The sequence below is a fragment of the Amblyomma maculatum genome, chromosome 2 (assembly GCF_055883805.1).
Source record: "Amblyomma maculatum isolate TAMU_Amacu chromosome 2, ASM5588380v1, whole genome shotgun sequence".
NCBI classification, from domain to species: domain Eukaryota; kingdom Metazoa; phylum Arthropoda; class Arachnida; order Ixodida; family Ixodidae; genus Amblyomma; species Amblyomma maculatum.
In genome coordinates this window covers 61,338,418-61,364,003 of record NC_139345.1, presented here as the reverse complement: position 1 = coordinate 61,364,003, position 25,586 = coordinate 61,338,418, and the positions used below count along the sequence as shown (strand labels likewise).

The window sequence follows — 25,586 nt, the reverse complement described above, 5'->3', positions numbered from 1 at the left end:
CTGCTATTTCACCGGCATCTATGTTGTGCAGAAATTTAAAACAAAAAACATGATTGTACAGGGGGTTCCGAGATATTTGACAGCATTAGTAATCCAGTTGAGACCGGTACATTATGTCCCGCCGCTGTGGTGCAGTGGTCAGGGAACCCGACTGCTGTGCCCAAAGATGCGGAATCGAATCCCAGCCGCGGCGGCCGCATTTTGGCAAAGGCGAAAAACAAGTCAGTGCACGTTAAACTTTAAACCCCCAAGTGTTCGAGATTTCCGAAGCTCTACTGCGTCACCATAACCTGAGCTGCTTTGGGATTTTCAACCTTAAACACCTAACCGAAAGCGCCTGGTACAGTGTGTTTACCCGTAGACAGTGTTCTATAAACCTTTAAAGTTTAAATACATTATTAAGCCTTCCTTTTTGCCACAGTCAGCTGTTGAACGTCTATTCTTCCGCAGTGTTTCCGTGCATTAAAGTGATTTTTCTGCGGTAAAAAAATAACCGAAAACGTTAGAAGAATGTCACCATTATGTCAGGCGATCCGCTACCCTTGTTTGCAATTTGAACACGAAGGGTTGTCAGAAAGGGGCCAGTGAATGGGTACTGGCTGTAATTCAATTCACAAGCCTGCAATAGAATAATTTTGATCTCACGAAAATCTTTAACGTGCACTGAGCGCACCAAAATTTAAGAGTATGAGGGCCTCTAAATTTCGCTCCCCGCAAGACGCGTCAGAAACGGCCCGGAATCGGACCTGTGGCCTCATATTCAGCAGTGCGATGACACAGCCACTGAGACGTCGCAGAGAGAACCTTCACTAAGCTCACTGTGTTCATCAAATTTATAACCAGTATTTCTGCCCAGAAACCTCAATCTCTCTCTCTCTCTCTCTCTCTCTCTCTCTCTCTCTCTCTCTCTCTCTCTCTCTCTCTCTGAAATGAAAACACATCTACAGCGGCAGGGTGAAACTCACCGCAAAGGCGAGTAAGGACCTTGGCACGGACTCCCAGAGAAAGCAGTTGTTGAGAAACTTTCCCATGTCAATAACAAATACCACGATGTTCTTCACACGCGTCAGGTTGCGCATGAACACCTGCGAAAGGAAAATGGACCGCGCCCCGCTCAAACCACTGACGTCTACTTTTACTTGACGTCTACGCTTTACGTCGCATATCGAAGTGCACACTCACAACACGCTTGAACTTGGGATCAAGCTGCATGAACTTCGTTTCCTTTGGATTGAATGTCTTGACGCAAGCTTTTATCTGCAAATGTGATAATGGGATCAGCCGCGCAGCAATAAATATATTTCAATATAAACATTCGGCATCGCTTCAGCTTCACTCAACTCACGGGGTTGTAGACGACTGACATCTCCAGAAGGATTTGCCCTTTGACTCTTGTCTTAAGCTTTCGGTCTTTCAGTCCATACCATTTTTTCTCTCCATTCTTGACCTGTTGATGGAAGAAAGAGCAGAAAATGACGGATATGAAAGCGGCTATAGATATGCCCGTTCCGGTATACCCTTCCAGTTCACCATAACTTCCCAGAAGCACGATGTCCACTGAAGCCACTTCTGGCTAAAGAACTGGTAGACATCGATATATGTGTGGTCGAGAAGGAGGATTACTCTAACAAGTGTATCGCCCTCTCTGCATGCTCTTTACCTGTCATCGTCAGTTAACCCGAACACAACCTTAGAACTAGATTCAGCACGCTTAATTCCTTAAACAGAAACTTGCGCCGAAAAGTATGCCACTTTAACTAGACTACAATTAAGAATGCACCTGGAAAAAAAAACAATTACAAAGCGGTGGACTTCTCACCTTCAGCAAAGGTATCGCTAGCTTGCCCAAGAACTCGCACTTCTTGTCACGGTCTTCGTCGTAGACGGTCAGCTCCAGAACCGAATGTATATCCTTGACCTTGCTGCACACCGATGCATGAAAAAAAAAAATAGTTTCTTGCAGAATGCGCCTCACCTCATCACACTTCTGATTGCGTCTTTTTGTTTTCTTAAAGATGAAATACAATTAATAACGGTTTGAATTCGATCTTTTCGTACAAGCGCCTGCTGCAAACAGTGGCAAAATATGGCACATGGGAACGAAACGAGAAGCTCTTAGTGAATGCACAATAAACGACTTGTTCAAATGTAATACGCTGTGGTGCTTCAAGAGCTACAGCGAAACTACGGCCATTTCAAGGTATCGCTAAGCATACGCTTCGGGCAACAAATTGACTTTGCACACGTCCTCGCATGCAGTATGGAGAGGTCCTAATTCACTTGCTCGTTTTTTTTTTCTTTTGGCAGGAGTAGCATAGGCAGTTCACTTGCTATAATAAATGGCAATGGAATCAGGGTCACTTTCATATGTCCTAATCAAAAGTACACTGCTCAGCAGGCTATCCAGGCGAGCCGAAGACTGACGGGACATGTGGACTGGGAGTCAGGTACTCTTAAAAGTTCATCACCTGTGCTCGCGTATTACACATGGCATGAGAATGTCAATTGGTACATTTAATACGGATCGGGTGCAGCCACAGGATGCAGGCTAGTGCAATACCGGAGACGTAGGATGCAGGCTCACGGCTGGCAGGAACATAGTGGGCAGAATCATAGGAGGCAGGTTGCTGAGAGGTAGCATACCTTACATCTGTACATACCAGTTGACAAAGTTCCAAGTTTTTAAACGTATAAGGCGACTGAGATTTGTGTGACAGATGAAACAGCATTTCGGCCTGAGATATCAAGGCCTAGCCACGGGAACCGTATTCCTCACAGTACTCGCTTAAGCGTAGCGTGCATGCCACTGTCATTGCAAATTTCTAGCGCAGTGGTTAAGTTCAAAGGGCGGATGGTAGCGAGCAGCTTGGTGCGGTAGGTCGCATCGATGTATAAAGACGCATAGAATCGCAATTGACGCTTTAGAGCATCGCTCTCAAGCACCCGTTTGTGGGCTTCGGATTCCGAAATCCTAACCGGCAGAGCGAAAGAGGAAAACAGCGGGAAATGAAAGAGAGCGAGCGCGGGGGTCAGCGCAAGATGAAAGTACCGCGAAACCGAAGACAACCGAGAATGGTAGCGAAGAATTCCTGCACAACTGAAACTCGAAGAGGGAAGCGGTAGGAAAGAGTGACGAAAGCACAGAAGACGACGTGGGCGGTGAGCGACAGCTTGCCAAGGAAAGTGAAGGAGGGCAGGGCGAGTGTGGATGGATCTATCATGCTCCGTAGGCCGGCAGCAGCTGCTGCGGAACGTTCCGGCCGAGAGCCGCACCAGCGATGGCGAGGCCTATCGCCGCCGCCTTTGAGCACTTCGTGTTGCGTACGCGAACGTCTATGGTTCAAGTACTTTATCAGTTGTGCTCAAATGTCACATTGCCGAGTATTGTAAATCGTATTCGTCGCTTTTCGTTTTTTTTTTTTTTTTTTTTTTGTTCTAGCGTACGTCACGACTGCCTGGACTAGATGCCACGCTTGGATGAATATATACTGATGTAAGCATGGTATAACCGCTCGCCCACCCACTTTGCGTACATATATGTACGCAATATATTGCTGCGCAAAACAAACCCGAGAGCACCGCCATACGCTTGACTTCAACTTAGATATACGCCATGCCCGTCTGATTTTACTTCGTGTTATTAAATATAGCAGAACATCTACTAAAAACCTTCAGCTCTAAGGTGATGTAGGCTCAACCATTAATTGTCAAATAACTATGTGCCCTGTGTCGGCACAAGCAAGTCACGATTGAAACGAACTAATTAAACGTTATGCCGAGGCTCCACTTACAAGCTAAATATCTTGTTCCATTCCGGTGACAGCGTCTTGTACTCGGTGTGCGTCTGAAGGCGCGAGTTGACCAGCTCGAGCACGCAGAACGGGTCGCTCTTGCCCCCCAGGTCTGCTGAGGCGAGACCTTGCGCCTTGTACACTGCACAAAAAAAACGGGGCGAATAGGAGAATGATTACTGGTGGCTAAAAGCAAGAAAGATGAGAATACAACAGAAGGCGACACTACACACACGCACAGTGTAATACGCACTGACATCCTCCTCCAATCACTGTCTAATTCCATATAAGTAACATCCTTCCACGTGCTCATCGACAAAACTTATTCCCTTGTTACTAATTGAACCCTATGCCACATTGTTTATTCACTGGAAGGAGAAGGCCTGCGCTGTTAGCGAAGTATCAGCAGCATGCACACAGCCACTTGTATGACACGAGCTGCGGATCTTGCTAGATTACCCTTTCTCATCGTAATCTATATACACGCGCTTTTGCCTATACCGTAAAGTTGATGAACTCAGATCGTGCTTCTTTTAGCTTTTTTCCCTAGCGTCGCGACAGTGTACAGCTTCCGTCGGCAGACAGGAATGCGCGGACGAGAAGCCAAGTTACACAGCAGTGTCCACAGAAATCGTGATACAATGTGGGCGGCCCTCGAACGCGGACGGTAAGAGAACAATAGCACGCTCACCTTTGACGATCAGGTGCCCCACATCGTCCCAGTCGTAGAAGCTATGCAGAAGACCCTGCGTGGAACAAGTGAAATTGCACGCTGTGTTTGCACGCCAGGACGGTATACACGAAGCTATATAGGACGTACGTATCGCGCCTTCAGGACCTTGGCCCGCGCACAGGCGCCGCCCAGGGCCTCGTAGGCGGTCAGGTCTGAGACGCAACTGGTGCTGCCGAGCGTGCTGCCGCTGATGGTGAGCAGGAGGAAGAGCGAGCCGGCACCGTCCTCCAGCTCCTGCCACACCGAGTGCGTCGTCTCAGGCTCCAGGCTGCTCAGGTCGATCGAGCACCTGCGTGCGCGGACGAGCTAGTGGTTATTGTGTACTCTCAGAGAGCGCTAGAAATTGTGTTGAAATAGAGCAATACAGCGTCACATGCTACTACAGGCATGTGGCACGACTATCGCTGTCTCTAATTGGAGCGAGTACTCGCACTATGCTACAAAATGCACTTATGTCAGTTACAGGAAAGCAAGCATTTATAGCTGCATACAAATACTTCAGTGCTGTCTAAGAAACGCATTGTATTTTAACTTGTAGATCTGTTGCCCCGCTATCTAAAACAACGTTTGCCTTTCAAAAGAGCTCTGTCCCAAGAGGTAAACCAAGACCATGTCGACCATAAACTGCTGCCAACGACAACAAGGCATTGTCCGTGCTCCACAGCTCTTGGGGCAATTACTTTTACTTTTATCAAGAATGACAGAAGAAATAAATGTGCCCATACGCAAAAGCATTCGCCAAACGTCAGTCACGAGTGAGTGCTTGTACCCACGTTGTCGGGCGCTTCCTCGTAATGGCTAACCTTGCGCATGCATGTATCGCTGAACATGGAGCTAACGAAAATAACATGCGCAAATCCAAGCACATTTCACTGAGGGAGGGAGCTTGAATGCAGTCCGTATCAGAGACAGCCCCTACCCTCGCAAAAACCTAAAATATAGTAGGCACCTCGAGGCGCTGCAGATGAAGTTTGTGATGTTAGGAAGATCGTGAGAGACCGGAAAACGTGGCGTGACATGGTCTATAGGGTCACGAAGAGTCGGACACGACTGAACGACTGAACTGAACTGATAAAGCTTAGCCCACCGGACGGATTTAAGTTTTTGAAAACTCTGAAAAAGGCATTCTTCTACTTCCGAAACTTTAAGTCATAAAGTAGATTAGTGGAGATATTTATATTAAGCACTTGGAACTGTGAACACGAAAATTAGCGATTAACGCTCATTCCTGGAGAAAGCCATCGGTGAGTGTACCTCCCCATGAAGTCTCCTTTGCCACTAAAATCCTTGTCCCACACGGTGATCTCGAGGACCTTGGGCTGATCCGTGTACATGTGCAGGTCGAACTGCTCCAGCCACTGGGGGTTCAGGGTTTTGGTGGCGTTCTGCGCAAAGACAAGGATGCACACCACATGCAGCGTGAACCAAACCTGCAAATTATTTTAGTACAATTTACAAGCTGCAGATTACTTAAGTCCGTCCAAGCTCGCCAATCAAAGCGGCTAGGACTTGGCCGTTAAGAAGAAATAAGTTGGATAACTAGAAATTGTGGCGGAATAACGGTGGATGTTGGTGGAATGTGGTGGCTACTAATACATTCTGGTGGTTTAAGAGTGGGTTACATTAGCTTTAGTCGGATTATGGTGAATTACGGTGAACTACGGTGGAGTAAGTTCTATTACGGTGGATTGCGGCTGAATAAAGCTGAACTGTGCTGGACTAGTCTCGATTTAGTTGGGATGCTGTTGACTACGCTGTGTTAAGTGAACTAAGTTGGATTATGTTGAATCAGGGGGCGGCAGAAAGTTAGGTGGGCGGATGAGATTAAGAAGTTCGCAGGGGTCAAGTGGATGCAGCTAGCACAGAACCGGGTTAAGTGGAGAGATATGGGAGAGGCCTTCGCCCTGCAGTGGGTATAATCAGGCTGATGATGATGATGATGATGATGTTGAATCAAGGGCGGACTGGGTTTGATTACGTTGTTTGGGATGGGTTAAGGTGTAATAAGCGAGGGTTGTGTTCGGGTGAGGTAGATTAAGATAGATTACCGTAGAATGGTGGAAATATTAAAAAGTAGTCAATGATTAAACCTTCACACAGGGGTTTCCCCAGGAACTGCAATTAGGAGGATATGCACATTGTCTAAATTTCTGGGGGGAGGGGGGGGGGGATGTATGGTAGAGAAGTCGCAGTCATTTTGAACATTTTATTTCTATCGCTGACATGTCGCGTAGGAGTAGCAACGCTTATTACTCCGACACTCATGAGAAAGATTGCGAACAATTGCTTTAGTTTAACAAAAGTAAAGCTCGTATTTACGAACGGAAAAAACTAAACAAGGTGGAATAAATAAACGCTTTAGAGAAATTACGCGGCAGTTCAGTCTGCTAGTTATAAACCACTGCCAATAAATAGCAATAAAGTTATGCGTCATACTTTCTTTTGTGTGGAAATGCGGTTTCTTCCAACCCAGACCACCTGAAGATGTGTCCCTTCACGTACAGTCGTGAGCAAAAGTGGTATACAATACTCAGTCGGTGACGGAGCTCGGGAAAACGGCATCGAAATCTCATCTGGCGACAGCGACAGTTACATATGCATGTAACTGTCGTTGTAACAGTTGTAACAGTTACATGCATGTAACTAAAACTCCTCGCACTTTATAACTAAACCGTAACCTGACATTTAGGAAGAATCTGATTTTTTTTTTTTTTGCCGTTTCTGGCCTTCTAAAGGTAAAGCAACAGCGAAGGATGCTCTCGACACCATTACGCATATCCGACTGCACGCATATATGTTATATATGCAGTGGAGTTCAAACAAAAAGATAATAACAACAAAAACTGGGGGAGGGGGATCGAGGAAGCTTTCAGACAACTGAGTGAATGCGGATAACGAGAAGGGGTGGCTGCAGATCTTGCAGAATTCTCTATCTCAAAGCAGCGCGTTCTCTGCCCGTATCGTGTGGGGACCTTCCGGCCGACTCTTCGTCACTGCAGGAACTCCTAAGCGCGGGCGATTCCGTGTCAGAACGCTCTCCGCGTGTGAAAACGACCACCTGTGCCACGTGTGCTGCTGGTTCTATTAACGAGTCCTCATCCTTTCTTTTCTCCTCGGTGCCAAGCTATTCGGCGCCCGCCCTTACCACGTCACGCCTCCTTTGTCTCCCGGACAGCTTAGAGTTCTTTGCCTTCGCTACGCGCGATGACGATAGCAAATTGATTGACGCCGCACTAGAGTGCAGCTGAAATAACTCTGGCCGCTCATTGAAAGACATTTTTAAAGCCGTCTTTCAGCAGTATTCGGCATAGAGAGGCCCCCACCTTGCTGCGGCAGTGATTACGGCGCTAGACTACAGTGCCCAAGGATGCGGGATCGAATTCCAGCCGCGGCGGTCGCTTTTCGATGGAGGCGAAAAGCAAGGCGCCCGTGGGTTGTGCTATGTGAGAGCCCGTTAAAGAACCCCAGGTAGTTAAACTTTTCACAGCTTTCCACTACGGCGTCTGTCACAGCTTGTGGCCGCTTTAGAACGTTAAACCACCTAAACCACAAACCATCAACATACAGAGAAGGCCGTGTCCCTTGTACAAACTAACATAAAGCTGTGCTGGTCTGGGCTTTTTTTTTTTTTTCGTTGTTCAATTCTAAGTTGTGCTGTGCAAGGCACCCGAAATGGAAATCTAGAGCGGAAGCTGTAAGCAAAGCCGCTCAAAAATACTGAAGTTCATATTGGTGGTTCGTTCATCATTCAGTCGAGGATTAACATTGCGACGGACTAAGGCATGAAGGGTAATGACACGAGTAGACGGAAGAAGTTTTTTGTTACAAAAGCAAAAAGCCGAGGTAAGAATAGTTTGTGCACCATACATTACGCAATTTTTTAGCACTCACAATAAAATCATTGGGAAATTATCTTTATTTCATTGTCATTCCTAATGTTTCGTTCTGCTGGTCGTGAAAAACATTTCAAGTACTAAATGTGCGTACACGTGGTTTCCACCGACGACACAGTAACTGCAATACTGCAGATATGAAACAATGTGGAAAGCTACATTTTTTTCTCAGGTCCTTTTATCGCCAAATGTTCCGACTTTCCCCCTAAAAGTCGTGGTTGGCAGCCCATCATGGCATCCGCGACCTCACGTGCAAGCCCTCTGCTAATGACACGTAAAACAAACTGAGTCCTTCTCGGGGTCTTGCAAATACGCGTTAAGTGGACATTAAATGTATAGCCAGAAAAATGGCGACTCTCTCATTTCTGGGCACGTCAGCGGTCCAAGAACGGAGAAGGAAAAGGGGATTAAGGGATAACCAGAAAGCTGTTCAAGGACCGAACCTTGCTCTTGTACTTCTCGGAGCCGAGTCGGAAGCGCACATAAGGGTCGCTCAGGCCGTTGTCGTCCATGGCCAGCAGGTGGCGCCCTTCGACGAGCACCACGTTGACCACGCTGTCCCAGAGCTGCACCTTCTGCTTCTTGCCCGCAGCCGCAGACGACGCGTCGCCGCCACCGGAGCCTAGCCGCAGGCTCTTGCTGAAGTACTGTGCACAGTGGAGGAAATAAGATATGTTAGTTAAGGCGGAACGCGGTAGGAGTGCACAGAATCAACTCTAAACATGTTGTGCTAAACTACACAAATGGGCTTGTTATTCGACTGTTGCGTTGAAACACTGAGAACCGGCTCACAGGAATTATAACAGCGCCGAACCCATACTTTTTACAAGACGATCGTGCTGACTTTCAAAGCTATACTACAGCCCATACTTCTAGGTCATACAGTGACATCGTCCGGTTAAGTGAGTAGATTGCCATAATGGAATTGGCGGAAATAACTGTATAATTAAGTACACCAAAGCGTCATTTAAACTATGCCTATCTATACCTGGTTTCCAGCCAGAAGCGAAACTAAGCACGAAATAGTTGAAATAGCACTACCAAGTATTCAGCATAGAAAGTGTCAATTATCATACTATAACATACTCTTTACTAAAGTACACTGTGCAATGCAATGTAGTTGCGCGTTAAAGAAACCCCAGGTGGTCGGAATTTTCGGAGCCCTCCACTACGGCGCCCTTCATAGCCTAAATAGTTTTCGGAGGTTAACCCTGTAACCCAAACCCCCTCTTTCCGCTGAGGTGTCAGTCCGGTATCACCATGTCAAATGTAAATGGTACTGGCGCATTCGTGGTTAGATGGACGTTCATGTTTGGAATAACCAGCGCATAAAACACGGACAGACAGAGAAAAGGACAAACACGAAGCTGTCTATCCGTGCTTTTCGCGCTGATTATTCAAAATACGAGTCCGTTCCAAATAGCTCCAGTTCGCTGTTCAAATAGATGAACGTTCGCGTGCAGTTCTCGCAGGTCGACGACAATTACAAAACAAACATGCATACCATATATACACCATACGACGCAGTTGCGTTCTTAACAGTACAACTTCGCCCTCGCAGCTATTTACGTTCACACGTTACCGTAACTCCGCAAAAAAAGCATTGGTTACTGCCCAGATGCGATGTGCCAGCTAAGAGACTTATCAGCATTCGTTTATATCATTTTCTTTCACCACGCTTTCTGAAAACGGCACGCTCGCACAAGCAAGCAGACTACCGCACGGCACGAGACAAAAACAACCGCGCACACGACGATGCGGTTCCGGGCCTGACGAGGCTCTTTTCTTTTCACTGAACGCGTGTCGCACGCGCAGCAGCTGCTGCGCTTCACATTCACGTGGTTCTCTTCCGCTGTACCGATGCGGTCTATGTGCGCCATATTCGAGCCGCACGCCAGCGGCCAAAGCAGGTGCGCAGGGCGCCCGACGAAAAAAACTGCATGCATCGCAATTCGCGGTTCATGCGCCCAGATAGTTTATGAACAGGAACGGAAGTACACTTTTTTTGTTGACTGAAAACCTTCTCAAAAGCACACTGTTGTTTTATAGTAACGGTTTCCACGTATACGCTGATTCCATTGTCAACAGTGCGCACGTTCATTTCGCTTGCGTTACAGCTCGCTTTGTCTTTGAAGCATTCCTTCCGCAAGCAGGCATTGCTATAATTTGCTAGAACAACAACCTGGCAATATAAACCACAAGCTTCATCATTAGCCAGTCGGCAGCCTATCAATGTTCTGCAACGCCTGACTCCTCCTCAAAGAACGCTGTTTTTTTCTGGACGTATATTTCCTTATCCCTCTCCGTTCGGACAAAGAAATTGATGATGAAGGAAGAGACTAAAAATAATAAATACCCACCATAGCACAATCATACTATGAGAAAGAGAGCCTAGGTCTTCCAAATCTTCGAAGTTAGACACTGTTCGCGCTAGTCAATGGTTCGAGCTAGAGATGAGCGCCACAAAGAAGTTGTAGCTACAGCCACAAAAACAATCAAACAAAACCGGGTCTGGTTGGGTGATGAGATCTAAGTACGAATGCGTCGAAGCTGTAGCAATACAAACCACTCATCAAACTCACTTATATCTTAAGGATTATGGCGATCAGCATTTTCATTCACGTCGCATTTTCGAAAGAAAGGTATGATTTAGTTTATGGGGTTTAACGTTACATGTTTTCATCAAACACCAGCTGGGTTAGAAAACCGAACTCCGACGTACCCAACAAGAAGCAAGAACCAATGAAAAGTAGCAACGTATCGAACTTCCTATAGTCTACGTACGATAGAAAATAGGCTGCCACGAATATTCAACGAACTTCTAGAACATAATATAGATTTGAGTGCTATCTGGGACAAACGTTTAGCGGAACTGTTCTTGTCACACACACACAACTTTTTGTTTTATTTATTTTTTTTTGCTCTTTTCTTCTTATTTCTTGTTTAGTCTTAGATGCTTATGCGCGAGTAAACCCTTTCTCCACTTAAACGCATATTTTGCGACAGTGCTATTTCTTTTCTGTTTTGCTTACTCACTTGTCCCATAATCTAAAGATATCAAAAACTGCCATTTCCACACTCTTAGTCTTTTTTTTTTTTTTGGTGGTGTGCCTTTCCAATCGAAATGCTACTGCGTGATCACTTGTGCTGAGTTTGTATTTTTTCCATGATAAGTGTTCATATTGATGTTCCTTGCTGCTGCCAAAACGCGTAGGGGGTCCAGGGCTTTGTCAAGCTGTCAACAGGCAGCTCCTACTGCGGGCACCATGTCATGATGTACGATATGTTGGTCGAAGACTATTATTATTATTATTATTATTATTATCATTATCATTATCATTATCATTATTATTATTATTATTATTATTATTATTATTATTATTATTATTATTATTATTATTATTATTATTATTCAAGCAACTCAGGCTATGAGACACGCCGTAGTGGAAAGCTCCGGACATTTCGACCACCCTGGTTCTTTTATGGGCACTGACACCGTATCGTACAGCCCACGGATTCCTCTCCGTTTCATCTTCATCGACACGTAACGCTGCCGGTCGCGTTAGAACCCTGGTATCCCGACACAGTAGTCGAGCATCATAATCACTGCACCACCGCGGCGGGGCCAAAAGAAAGGCTTTGGTTTATGGAGTTTAACGTCCCAAAGCGGCCCAGGCTCTGAGAGACGCTTTTCGCCGCATCGAAAAGCGGCCGCCGCGGCCGGGATGGCGCGAAAGTTAATGCTTGTTAAAATATCCTTACAAGAACAAAAAAATCAGAGAGAACTATAGAATTTACACTGCAGAAATGCGAAAACATAAGCGTTTGCATCACGTTTGCTCTCCTGTCACCTAAATGCACCGTCATTATCATTGCTTATGTCATCATTGTCATTGTTACTAATTTTGACATCGCCCCGCCGGGGTGGTGCAGTGGTTACGGCGCTCGACTACTGCCCAAGGTTGCGGGATCGACTCCCAGCCTCGGCGGCCGCATTTCGATGGAGGCGCAAAGGCGCCCGTGTGCTGTGCGATGTCAAACCCCAAGGGGTCGAAATTTCCGGAGTCCTCCACTACGGCGTCTCTCATAGCCCGAGTCGCTTTGGGACGTTAAACCCCACAAACCAAGACAAATCAACTAATTTCGGCGTCATTGCCATCGCTACTATCATCCTCAATGTAGACAAGGAGAATTACGATGTACGTTCCACGATTCCGGGCACCGCGCAGTTAGTTAAAACGCTCAGCTGGGGATCCAAGGGATGGATGTTCGATTCCCGGTGGAGACAGGATTTAGCTCTCTCCCTCACGATATAGTGGCCGATGACGTCAGCAAGTAATGACGTCACAATTTCGCGGTATTCCGTAGAACATCGCGAAGAAGTGTGACACTTCTCGCGGCCGGACGGACAGGGTCATGGCCGTGAGTATGAGCCATCAAAGGCTTTTGCTTTAAAAATTTACAGGATTGATCTCAAGACTGCCTAAGAGGTGAAAATGCAAGAGGCTCTCTCTTCCCCTGCAAAATGTAGGCTTGGGGAACATTTGCTGCTTCCCGCAGCACGAGACTGTTGTGATGTGACGTTTTGTGTCAGTATCGCTAGATGGCGCAACACATCTAGCGGAAGATTCATTTTCTTCGCTTTGTTTTAAATCCGTCAAGCGCAATCATCAAAGCGCTTTCGTTACACGTTATAACCTGGGGCAGGTTGCTGAATATTATATTTTTTTTTTCTCACTGTCACTGTAGTCCTTTCCATCAGCGCTCTCCGGCGCCTTTATGGTAAACAAAGGGAATTACAAACGCGTTATCTGGCAGACAGCTTGAAGTAGTCGTTTGCGAGCTCGGCTGAGCTACGGAAGGATGGCGGCTCGACTCCTGGTGGTGACATGATTTTTTTTTTTTTCCTGTCAGTTCATGCGGACACAATTTTGGCCGACACTCCCTGTCTACACCACCCATGGGCTTTCGCCTTCAACTTTCATAAACTCATCATGGTACGAACGGTGGCATTTTATTTCCAGCTACTGAGCTTACCCCCTAATGAGTCAAAGCCACGAAGGATAGCGAGGTATTACAGAATGAAGTGCAGGACAGTCTAACAATACTGCCATGTGTTCCTTTCTATAAACAACTTTCCCGCTGCATAGCCAGACACAGTGCACATGCCGTTACGCGACAAAGGCACGATCCTACTTCCATGCCGTATGGCGTGGTGCCAGTAACATACTCTGTTAAAGAATTACGCGAAAATTTGCGCATCATGCCCGGCACAGCACATCGGTTCCGCTTGCACGGAATGCTCGTGTGCAAAATATATTTAGGTACCCTGCACAAAACAGCTATTTGAAATGCGAGCGAACGAACCCTTACTCCTAAACCATCGGTCTTGCCGTGAGCACCTGATGATTTGCCTTCGCCGGCAAGGAGTATTGCCGATGTGCGGTCGAAATTGTCAGCGGAGGACAACGACAGTGAAAGTATTTTCCCTCAAAACGTTATGGGAGCCTCATATCCAATCCACAGCGACAAAGGTTGCACAAGGCGCAAGGCATGGACTGCGTGCAAGAGCTCGTCGCACGATCATGGGCAAATAAATTATGTAAATACGAAAAGACTGGGGCTTAGACAGCTTGCGCTCTAATTATTATCTTCAAATCCACTTATAACAATATTGAAATGCCAAGGAAATGTCACTCTTCTAACCAAAAATTGCTATAACCGGGTCATGCCAAAATGATAAACTTTAGAGCATTTGATGATAAGAAGGCTGCTCAAACCCAGTCGAAAAATCTTCACAGCAGTGTCGAGAATACGATAAGACCTTATGTAGTTCTGTCATAACGTCAATGTTTTTTGTCGCTGTGTAGTACTTTTTTTAGTTCTTTCGTTTGTTTGTTTTTGTTTTTTGTTATACTTTTTTTGTAGCCTGTAGTTCTATTATATTTTTCTGCCGTAACTACGCAAAGTTCTGATGTCACGACAGAAATTTCTATTCTAACAATAGGTTCACTGCCAAAAACTTGCCGAACTTCTGTTGTGACAACAGAAAAGCTGCTGTTTCTTCGACTGGGAATGATGAATTTCTTTGGAGGAAGTCAGGTAGCATTGAGTGGTTCACGGCCGATTTCATTCACATATTTCTGCAGGATGCCTAGCTACTGCATATAGACAACCGTCATGTTTTTAGACAAAGGTGGCGCAGCGATCTGCAGGCGACGGAGGTGTAGGAAAAAACGCAGCATGCCTACACAGCACCAAGCGACGCTGCCTAAATTTGATTGATTTAAAAACTTTATTTTCCACCAGAAGAAGGCGATCACCCCCACCTCCACACGTAAGCCTGGATGACGGGGGCAGCCGCGTTCAAATTCAAATTCAAATGCAGTCTATTTTCTGTTGAAAAACAAATCAACAGAGGAGGCTCGAGAAAAAAAGTGGAACATGTTCACTTGATTGCGCTCAAGCCCCGTTTTTCAGAGGCTGGCTGGCAGGCCTTGGCCCATGGCAGCCTTCTCCGTCAGGTGGACGATGTTCCGCTGGAGCTCAAGGTCCGAGCTTTGCAGCAGGGTCTCCCAGTTCTCTCTACTAGTAGATTTTTTCCCACCCCGGGAGAATGCGGGCATTCAGATATTATATAGTCCAGGGTCCCTCTCGCCCCACAATCACTACATCTGTCATTGTCTCTCGTCTCGGGATACACATGGTACGCAAAGACCGGATTCATGAACGTATTAGTTTGCAAGCGCCTCCATGCAGCAGCTTCTTTGTTATTCAATTTTGGGTCTGGTAGGGGTAGAATAGTTCTGCAACTTTTTAGTATATTCGCCAATTACCACGCACAGTGCTGTCAGCTTCATTCTCCGTGGCAACAACAAAGAGGCTGCGGTGGGCGACTGTAACACTCACCGATTAAATTAAACGAAAACGAGAAGGCGTAAGAAGTACTAGTCGACACTATTCAACTTCCGGGCCTATTGCTAGCTCATGCAAGAAGGAAGACGACATGATCGACTGGAAGCATCTTTCCACATGACGAACCGTTCGATAAGCTTTCTGCTCCTCCAAGCATTTTCACTTCAAAGACCACAGAATATTCAATGAAGCGTAGGTGATGCGTACTTTGAAGAAGAAGAACTCGATGTTTTAGTTATTTATAGCTTCACCTATTGCGCTGCCCATTTGTTTTTTTCCTCGATGAAACAGACTTTTGAGGCACAAGTCGAGGCCATTCACGAGTTAATGTATACATGGAGGCTAGAGGGAAGGCTCTTAAGAATACCCTCATTTTTATTCTCTTTCTTCATAGGAGAGACGCTTTCAAATGCAAACGTTTTCCACGAGCTTGCAGCAAAAATTAAGCTCACTCTATCTGCTGAGCCATTTTAATAAAAATTGATATTTTTTTACTCAAATACGCGTCGTCTTGTCGTGTTTATTTTGCATCCCTCTCAGTCGATTTCAGGCTGGGACTTTAAACTCGATGTACCATACTATACTTATCTTGATTGATCAGTGTGTGTGGTGTGTGGATATTTGGCTCGTTCGTCAGGTTCTATACGACCTTTAAGGGAAAATTAAGATAATCTGCGAAATAACGCTGCGTGACTTTGTCGAAATTCGTGCGACGCTTAGAAGCAAATACCCAAATCATGTCAAAAAAGAAAACGGAAACGGCGACCACAGGTAGTAAAGTATTCCTGTTTCTATTATGAAATGAATTTATTACCTCACAAAGTGGGATGATGTCGAACCTTAGAATTGAAAATACCCAATTACTCCTAGCTGGTGCAACAAGCTGATCCAGACAAGTTGTAGCAAGATTCAGCTTGCACCCCACCACAGTAGTGCAGTGGTTAGACCACTCGACTGCTGGGCTTAAGAATTCAGGATCGAATCCCGGCCGCGGCGGCCGGTTTTCAACGGAGGGGAAACGCCAGGCGCCCGTATGCTGTGCGACGTCAGTGCACGTTAAAGAACCGCGGGTTTTGAAATTTCCAGAGACCTCCACTACGGCATCCCTCGTAGTCTTAGTCGCTTTGGGACGTTAAACCCTACAAACCAAACCAAGAATCAGCTTGCAAGCAAGCTTTTTTTTCTCTCTACCTCTGTACCTGCATACAGTGCATGGTGCGTCAGGCTCATAAGAATGTCCTTCCTGCCGACATAAAGCCATCGAAAAAATAGCCTTCAATTCACAACAGGGCAGCGCGTGCGTTTGATGGGCCAGAACTAGCTAAGTCAGAGCGATCGGCCAGGCGGGCCCCCTTCGATTCAGCTTGCTCCGAATATCGTCAGAGGGTAATATTCTAACGAACGTCGCATTTCGCTCACGATACTAATAGCTACACAAAAGTGCACCCCCACAGCGGACCACGGGGATTCATTAGATGAGAAAGAAACTGCTGCGCACATATTAACGAGGACAGCAAGCTCGACGAGGAATGGTAAGATGGTCGCGTGACTCAGGGCTCCAGACGCCGCAGGCAATGATTGCCCAGATTCACGCTCCGCCGTCGGCAGGTGCTTTCTCCGACGCACACCTGCGAGACGGCCGTCGCTCAAAAAACGAGAGCTCGTGTGTGCTCGAGGGTCCCGACTCGCCATAGCTCTGACGCGTCTCGAGCGCCATAGCTTATTTCTTCTGTATGAACTCCTGTTACACGGTGAGAGGCAGTAAGACCATACGCTCCGCGTCGCGTTTGTCGAGCGCCCTCAGCGAGTCTTCCGGACCACCGCTTGGCACAGATGTGATGCTTTGTGAGTGAAATAAAAAAAAAGAAAAAGAAAATGAGCAAATCACTAAATGACCCTCGCCCTTATTCAGTCAAGAATAGCTATTTGAATGAATCACTCTTGCCCGAACCGTACGTGGATTGGCTGAAATCATGTCCCTCCATTAGACTCGTATCATTATTTCTATATTTTTTGAACGTTTGGTTATGCGGTTTGTGTCCCACTGACCATTTTCCAGTGTTCTCTCAAGCCTTTATTATGGTGTCTTCTGCAGCCGTGCAGTTTTGTTTATGGTTCATATGGTGTTGCGATTTCATTTCAGCTGTGTATTTCTAGCATTAATATCATAACATGTCACCTCCTTCCTCTTAATTCCTCGAATTGCAACAACCTTGAGCGTGTTTGTGTGCAGTCAAGTGTCCTACATTTTTAACGCACTCATCCAATGAAGTGTATGTATGAGTCTTCAGGAAACATACTATACCATTAAAGAAAAGACATGGCAAACATATGGTTTGGTTTTTGGGGTTTAGCATCCCAAAGCGGCTCAGGCTATAAGAGACGCCGTAGTGGAGGGCTCCGAAAATTTCGAACACCTGTGGTTCTTTAACGTGCACTGACATCGCACAGCACACATGCGCCTAGCTTTTCGCCTCCACCGAAAAGTGACCGCCGAGGCCAAAATTAGATCCCGCATCCTTGGGCACAGTAGCCGAGCGCCCTAACCACTGCGCCACCCCGGCGTGGTTGGTACACATATAAGCTTAAGAATATGCAACAGAAAAGCGTCAGAAAACTAACTAATCCGCTTTTCTCCTATTTGCTCCTTTCCGTGCCTGCAGCGCGCATGTGTTCTCTGTGGCAATAACTAATAACGGAACATCCGACGGAAGAAATACAGACAAAACTGTAACTCTAATATCGATAGAGTAGCCTACCAATCACGCTAGTTCTCTCTTGCAACGCATACGCTGCAGCTGAAGCCCACAACCAAGCTTTATGCGCGCGCACCCTAACCAGTAATCTCGAATTACACACCAAAAATGTGCACACTTCCAAACTTTTCACAAGATCATGTGTTGTCTCGCAAAATGCACCATGAAAAATGGTTCTCTCAGTTACAGAGCTTAATTATTCGTTCAGCGATTGAACACCTGGCATGGTAATTAATGGTTCTTTTTCTCTAATAACATGCTAGGTTGACATGCTATCTTTATTTGATCAAGTTTAATTAAAAATCTGCATCATCTGCTGTGACAAACAACCAAATCAAGCAGCATACAGAGCAAAGGTTCCGATCCAGCACGCTTCCTTTATAGGTAAACGACTGCCCTAAAGTGTGCAAAAGATTAGACTGTTGGGCGGGTTGGTACATCACTGGTTGATACAAGGCGCAAGAATGAACAGGACTAAATTGGAAACAATGTGTTCGTGTTGGGTATTCGATCGTCCTGTGACTCCGGTCCACTGTTTCGCCTTGTATCAACCAACTTGTCCTAAAATGGAACTGACGGCAAATTTTCTTCTGGATAGCGTCTTTTCGGACAGACGCTCCGCAATAATAATTGGGGTGCGTGCTTTTTGTTTTTGCTCCTTTTTCACAACAGACGATGTATAGTTTAAATTATTCCTGACAGAATCAGGCAAGTAGAATTTTATTAGAGAAAAGGGAACATTAAATGTCACGTCATGTGTTAAAGTGCCGCACGAATAAGCAAGCAATGTAGCCGAGAGAAGAAGTTTACACGTCGCATTTAACAATGCAACGCTTGAAACGAATACAACTCTAAAAGGGTGTATATGTTCAAATGTACGCAGCTTCAAGTAAGCAAGTTCTCTAGCTACAAAAGCCAAGAACAACAGAAAACATAGAACATCGTCTCCACCTTAAATATCACTTGAGTTACGGAAAAGATCCCACAAACGTTCAATCAACTAAAGTCGCTTGTTTCTGCTTTCCTATGCTTTGAAGTAAATTCTGAGTACATACAATACAGGCTTTGTAAAATTCCATTTTGGGTTACATTCGCTGATTCCATAGCAGATGGAGCCTCAGACGAGATGACGAAACGGAAAAAGACGGATGAGACGGCGTCACTCAGCCGTTGAGACCGCAACCAATTGGCGCAGATTAGAGTGGTTTTCAGAATGCGAGCTCCGGAGAGAGTTGTTACAAAAATTTATGCCGGAAATTAAAAGAGGTAGCTCTGCAATGTTGTGGCCTCTCGCGTGCTGTCGTCACACTGCAGGTCATGCAAGGCGAGATTGTAAAAGCCTCAATATTTCGCCTGACTTAAGATGTGACGTTCCCCTTAGCCCTCTTCTCTGAAGTCGCGATTTCCAGAGAAATAGCTAAACAGAGATAGACCAGAGTCCTTCCGCACCCCCTTAGTGTCGTGAAGAAGCGGAGCGCCGATGCCAGCATGTCTACCATAAAGAGCCGGCGCCGCCTTTACCTCGCGGCTTTAGGCCGTAATATTACGAAGACGGCCCCAAAGAGGGGATGTACCTCCGCTTCTGCAGTCCAACGACCGTTGAGAAAGTACCTACAAGTATAAAACTTATTCGTGGCCCAGCAAAAGCGGGGTCATCAGGAGCGACCTTCTCATCTCTACCTGCTCTAAAAGAGGTGAAAAACCCCCCAAACAACTCCTATAAGGTCGCTCAGCTGCAGACGCCGAGGAGCCCATCAGATATGCATTAACTTCTACTGCGGCATCGAAGAGCAGCGGCAAATGGAAACGGGTGATACAAGCTTCCAGGGCAAACTTTAAACACACAAATGATGGGTTTCTCAATTCACCCAACGGAGAGACAAAGTTGCAAAGCAAGCAGTTCGGCCCAATCTCGAGCGCGCGGGATTTGAAAGCGAGGCGGCCTCTTCGTGAACAGCGTAACCCTTCCGAGCACCGATCTCAGCGGGCTGCTTGCGGTGCTTCGAGGTGCTTCCGCTCAGCGGAAGCGTTAAACCTCTTGGCTGCCGCGTACCCGCGTCAGAAACACCTGCGGCCCAATTAGCTGCGCGTCCCTCCACTGCGCTTTTATCCCTCCCCTTATCCGACGCGTACAGGCTGACGCATCTGCGCTGCACGAAGGGAGAAGGCCAGCGGCGCGAAAGCAAGTTCGCATGCTAAGGGCGTACACCGGCCCCGAATGTTATCCCACGGAACTCATGAAAGAGAGCAGGGCAGTGCAACAGCGAGCGGTGCCAGCCGCTTTGATGTTGCGCTGCGGCAGAGCCCAAAATGTTGTTTTGATAAGGTGGCCGCAGGAATGCGGCGAAGCCGCGCTGCCATTGGTTGTGTCCTACAATAGCGGTGCCTCGGTACCTCGCTACATAGTGTTCTTCGTTAAACCTACAGGGGCCATGACTTTACAATACATATCGATCGGACATCGTGCTCCCGATACGCTATAACACGTGCTCCCGCTTGCGCATCATCTGGCAGCACGTCAAGCAGCTAGCCTCAATCAGGCAAGATTTTCCGCTGCGGCGGCGAAAACGTCGACAGGTCCAGTTCGCAACAGACGCATAAACGTCTCAAGGCTTTCTGCATTTCTGACATTTCACCTGAGCAGCATTGCTAATCTTCCCTTTCCTTGCTTCTGTGCCGCCAGCCTACACCTAACGCATGTCGAAAACGGCTGCCAAGAAAAGTAAATGCTGAAAGATAGCAAGTGACGTAACTGACGCGAGCCTCGTTTGACGTAGTAAAGACGAGTGCGTTCGGAGCATGCGCTGTTTTCTTCCATCAAGGGCTTGTGACCGTACCATGCAGCTGGAGTGCAGCCTAGAATTCAACTATAGCATACCAACGTGTACCGTTAATTTCTCCCTCTCTCAATGTATATTAGGCCCCGCGTACAGCGGCGGTGCTCTATACCGTTCGGCTGAGGATAAAATAGGGCATATATCAAGCACAGAGTAATGGGACCTCGCATCCTAGACCAACACGCCCACGAAGCGTATACAGGCCCATCTGTCTGCCGCACCGTGCGCCCTCGTAGAGACAGGTCTATTATTCCCGCGGCGGTGAATCGCAATTGTTTCCTTTGTCCGCGTGCTCTATGTGTCCGCAAGCAGCGCTCATTATGTGTCAAAGCCCTGGAAGTGGATCTCTCGGCCCCAACAAAACCGTCAAAACAGACCCGTCACAGAAGGACCCAAGCGAAGGCCACTCGGGCAAATCGGGCGGCGAATCACCGTGAGGCAGTAACAATAGCATGCACCTGCGTTCACCCAGTAGCCTGCGGTTCGAGAGAAACGCGAGCTGCTACGCTCTTAAAATCGCCTTTTCGTCTCATTTTACTGCTACCTCTATGCTTCCTGTCTCCACCTCATACCTGCACGCGGCATTGAAAGTATAGTGAGGTGCTCTATCACTTCATTTTCCTAAAGGTACTTTTACTCTTGTTACTACTACTACTTTCGAGAAGTGGCGAAATGCTTGACAGAGATGGGCCCTGCTTAGTTACAATGCTGATCAAAATTACAGCCTGAGAGTAGATGTTAGCGAACGTGTTCTTTCTGTTTCTGTCTCACATACGAAGAGAAACATACGTGCACTCTCGGAGTTTCTAAATTATACACTAGGTTTCTGGCCTAAAACTAACGATGATCTCGGGCAACTTGATCCAGCATCCATCCTTGGTCGGACAGGAATAGATGGAAGACGCTAAGCATCTGTGCCACGCGCCAAAAGACGTCGAGTGCAGAAGGGTGCCAGAGTGGTATTGATCCTGCTAGTTGCGCTTATCGATGCTAAGCAATTTCAAGTGGAGTTCGTGAAGACTGCAGCCAAATAATCTGGAGAGCTTCAAAGATGCGTGCAGCAGACGGGTCATCTTCGCTTTTAATAGAAGCGTTACAGACGCTCTGCCCAGGACTACAGTTTTGACAGCGAGTGTCATGCTAACATAGAGCGCTGTAGAATGCCTCAGAGGTGACGGCCTTGTTGAATGCGCACCCACTGGTTGTTCAGTCGGAAACGATTACTTCCGGACTCATACACTGCGCAAGCCTGCAGATATACAAGAAGTTCTTATGCTACCGTGCAATAAGAATTCAACGCCTGAAAGCCGTATTAGTGGGGGCCTCAGATCTACAAAACGGAAGATTATTATTATTATTATTGTTGTTGTTGTTGTTGTTGTTGTTGTTGTTGTTGTTGTTGTTGTTGTTGTTGTTGTTGTTGTTGTTGTTGTTGTTGTTGTTGTTGTTGTTGTTGTTGTTGTTGTTGTTGTTGTTGTTGTTGTTGTTGTTGTGCCGACAACGACGACGGCGGAGGTGATCAATTTCTATAGCGCAAGGGCAGCTGTGGCTAAAGAGCGCCTTGGCACAAGGTAGTTTTTCTTTGCCTAAGGAGGAGTCGAAGACCCATTTCCCAAGCAGTTCACCCCAGGGAAGCTACATGGGCAGGTCTACTACAAGCTACATGGGCCACTGCATCACTAGCAGTCTTGTACACATTACAGGAAATAAGCCACTGATTACAATTGCAATTACTCCATTTCAAATGTAACTGATTACAGCGGTCACTTACAGCCCCAGAAAAGTAATTTATAAATACAGAACAGTAAAAGATTAGAATTGCGTTATTTTATTGTCATAACACAAACTAGTTAAGCCCCGCCTCGGCGGCGCAGTAGTTAGGGCACTCGGCTGCTATACCCAAGGATGTAGGATCGAATCCTTGCCACCTGGGCCGCTTTTCGATGGGGGCGAAAAGCAAGACACCCGTGTACTGTGCGATGTCAATGCGCGTTAAAGAGCACAGGTAGTCTACATTTCCGGAGCCCTCCAATACGGCGTTTCTCGTAGTCCAAGTTGCTCTGGGAGGTTAAACCGTATACGAACCAAACAAAACATCCTCTATGCTTCGTTGTTGGCGCTGCAGGTAAGGTCAATAGAAAGCTGAAAAAATGGTATCGGCGTTTTCTTTGGATGATCATAGGCGGCTTCTCGAGTGCAAACATCGGAAGGTCGGTTGAATTACTTGGCCAAACACTGTTAGAGCTACTGACGTCGTCATTCACTAGAGAGCCATTTGAACTTAAATCGAGGAACTGCCACAGATGCCAGCATAAACTACACCAAGAAAGCCAAGCGTACCATCGTGCGGCCGAACAACTTGATGCAATTACATTTCCATAGACGCTTAGCCCATGTAGTCTTTCCTACACGGATGTTATTGATAACTGGTAATCAAGTAACGAAAAAGGCTAACTGAATTATTCGAAGCATTACTGTTTGAAAAAGTAATCAATAAACAAGAAATCTCCGAAAATGTAATTAATTACAGGTAGTCCCTTACGTGTACAGCTCTGATCACTGCTGGGCACCCGATGGTACTGGGGATCGAACCGCGCACCTCCAGAATGTGATGAGTACGCGCATGCCATATTCCCCGCTGCAGAGATCCACAAAAATCCACAGACCCGCTAAAGAACTGTCACCAAAATATATCGTAGCCACGCAAAAACTGCGCTTGCTCCCTTTGTCTGACCCGAGATGGGGATGTGTGAGCATACTGTTACTTTTCGGCATTTCGACACTTAGACCCACCGTTCCGGATGGCGAAAGCACTAAAGCCAGTTCAGGTAGCTTAGGTGAGGTCCGGAAGGAAAAACAAAAACGCGGCGAGAAGACGGAAGAGCAAATACCACGTGCAGTCATAGGGCATGAGCAGCTAGTTTCTAACTCACTTCGGGTCTGGACTGAGGCAACCTACTGATCCTTACGCTTATGCATATTGCGGACAGTCCTGTGGTCTACCATACCATCACTCAGACACTATCTTGCACCGACAGGCAATAGCAGTGAACAAGGTTTCTTGGCATGGAGTAGAAAGCGCAGTACAATGCTGTTGTCGGAAGTAAAAATCTTTATTTGCAGTAGCCAATTACGCGTGCACACCAAGCGTCTGCACAGTAAGCACCACTTCCTCAATATGCCATTGCATTAATCTAGCCCGAATGGAGCCGTTAGAGGGAACTTTAATGGGACATCAATCGGACATCACTAACACTCGGAGCTATCACCATCATCAGCATGTATGGTCTAAATTTTGTTGCATTAAAGGATGATGCAAAAATAAGTAACTGTTATTGTCATACATGAGGCTGGAAGAACCCGTCACATTCGCGTACATCGTCGCACTAACATTTATGAAAATTTCACTGATGATGACAATGCTGAAGTCTTTTTTTTTTTCTTAGTAGTGCCAAGTACGCCTGAAGCCACACAGTGCCGTACCACAAAGCATTTTTGGCCTGCTAAACATGAGGTGAGGGACCAATTTTTCAACTGCTTCATTCCACAGAGGCCGAGCACCGCAGTCCAACGCAAAGCATGTACCCATTGAAAATTGGTAGGTAGACGGCGCCAAAGGAACACTGCACCCTGGCACAAGCGGAGGATGCTCAAGCAGTGAAGACTTAATTTGTATAGGTAAGCAAACGGCGTAATAATTGTAACACTTCTCAGTGAACACATCAAAAGCGTATCGAGAGAAGGAATGAACGTTATCCTATTTAAAATGCAGTTACAGTTCTAATGACATTTCACTTTCAGTTCTATCTTTAATTGTACTATGTCACCCCCTGACCAATACCGCGGTGGCTCAGTGGTTAGCGAGCTCGACAATTGAACCCAAGGACGCAGGATCGAATCCCAGCCGCGGCGGCCGCTTTCAGATGCAGTCGATAATCAAGGCGCCCGTGTGCTGTGCGACCTCAGTGCTCATTAAACAATCCCAGGTGGTCAAAATTTCCAGAGCCCTTCACTATGACGTTCCTACGAGCCCGGGTCGCTTAGCAACGTTAAATCCTAGAAACCAAATCTAGGCCACTCCCATCAATACAAATTTTATATTTAAATTTATATAAATTCTAGTGAAATCCAAGGTTGAACACAATTCTGCTTCCAATTTTAATCATATTTTCAATATCACCTGTACTTCCAACCTGCCTCCTTCGCCGCACCTGTCAGCCTCCGTCGCCATCAGATATCGGGCGAAGCACAATAACCTTCACTCCCGTCGAATGCACTACGGACTATACAAGCGCACATGCATTCTTTGTTTCTGTTCAGCGAAAATTCCTCTGTAATGTCCATGTTCATTGCTAAAAAAGGAGCAGTACAAAGAAAAGCCGACGTCAAGTGGCACAGCTGTGCAGATTTGGGCAGTGCGGACGCACCTGCCGCGCACTATGTTCGAGTACTGCACTTCATATGCTTAACGGACCTCTCTTACCTCCTGGGGCAGGTCAGGGTAGGAGCTACATGCCCTTTCAAAAGGTGACCGCAGTACAATTATTATATGGCCAGCAGTTCGTCGTGTCGAGCAGAAACGGCCGTTGCGAACGGCCGAGATCAGTTGCTTCGCCTTGAGAAAACCTTGACAAGGAAGCAAGTTCCCTGTGCTGTCGAAT

At 46.6% G+C, this 25,586-nt stretch overlaps 1 protein-coding gene across 1 annotated transcript in view; it reads right to left on the bottom strand.

The window, feature by feature from the left end:
• The window catches only part of LOC146198785 (multiple C2 and transmembrane domain-containing protein 1-like), a 213,380-nt gene that overhangs the window by 16,956 nt on the left and 170,838 nt on the right, over window positions 1-25,586 (bottom strand). The window contains 9 exon segments of the mRNA XM_084594277.1: window positions 966-1,085; window positions 1,183-1,257; window positions 1,346-1,447; window positions 1,820-1,922; window positions 3,792-3,933; window positions 4,483-4,537; window positions 4,612-4,813; window positions 5,779-5,909; window positions 8,861-9,064. Coding sequence (XP_084450403.1) covers window positions 966-1,085; window positions 1,183-1,257; window positions 1,346-1,447; window positions 1,820-1,922; window positions 3,792-3,933; window positions 4,483-4,537; window positions 4,612-4,813; window positions 5,779-5,909; window positions 8,861-9,064 — 1,134 coding nt within the window.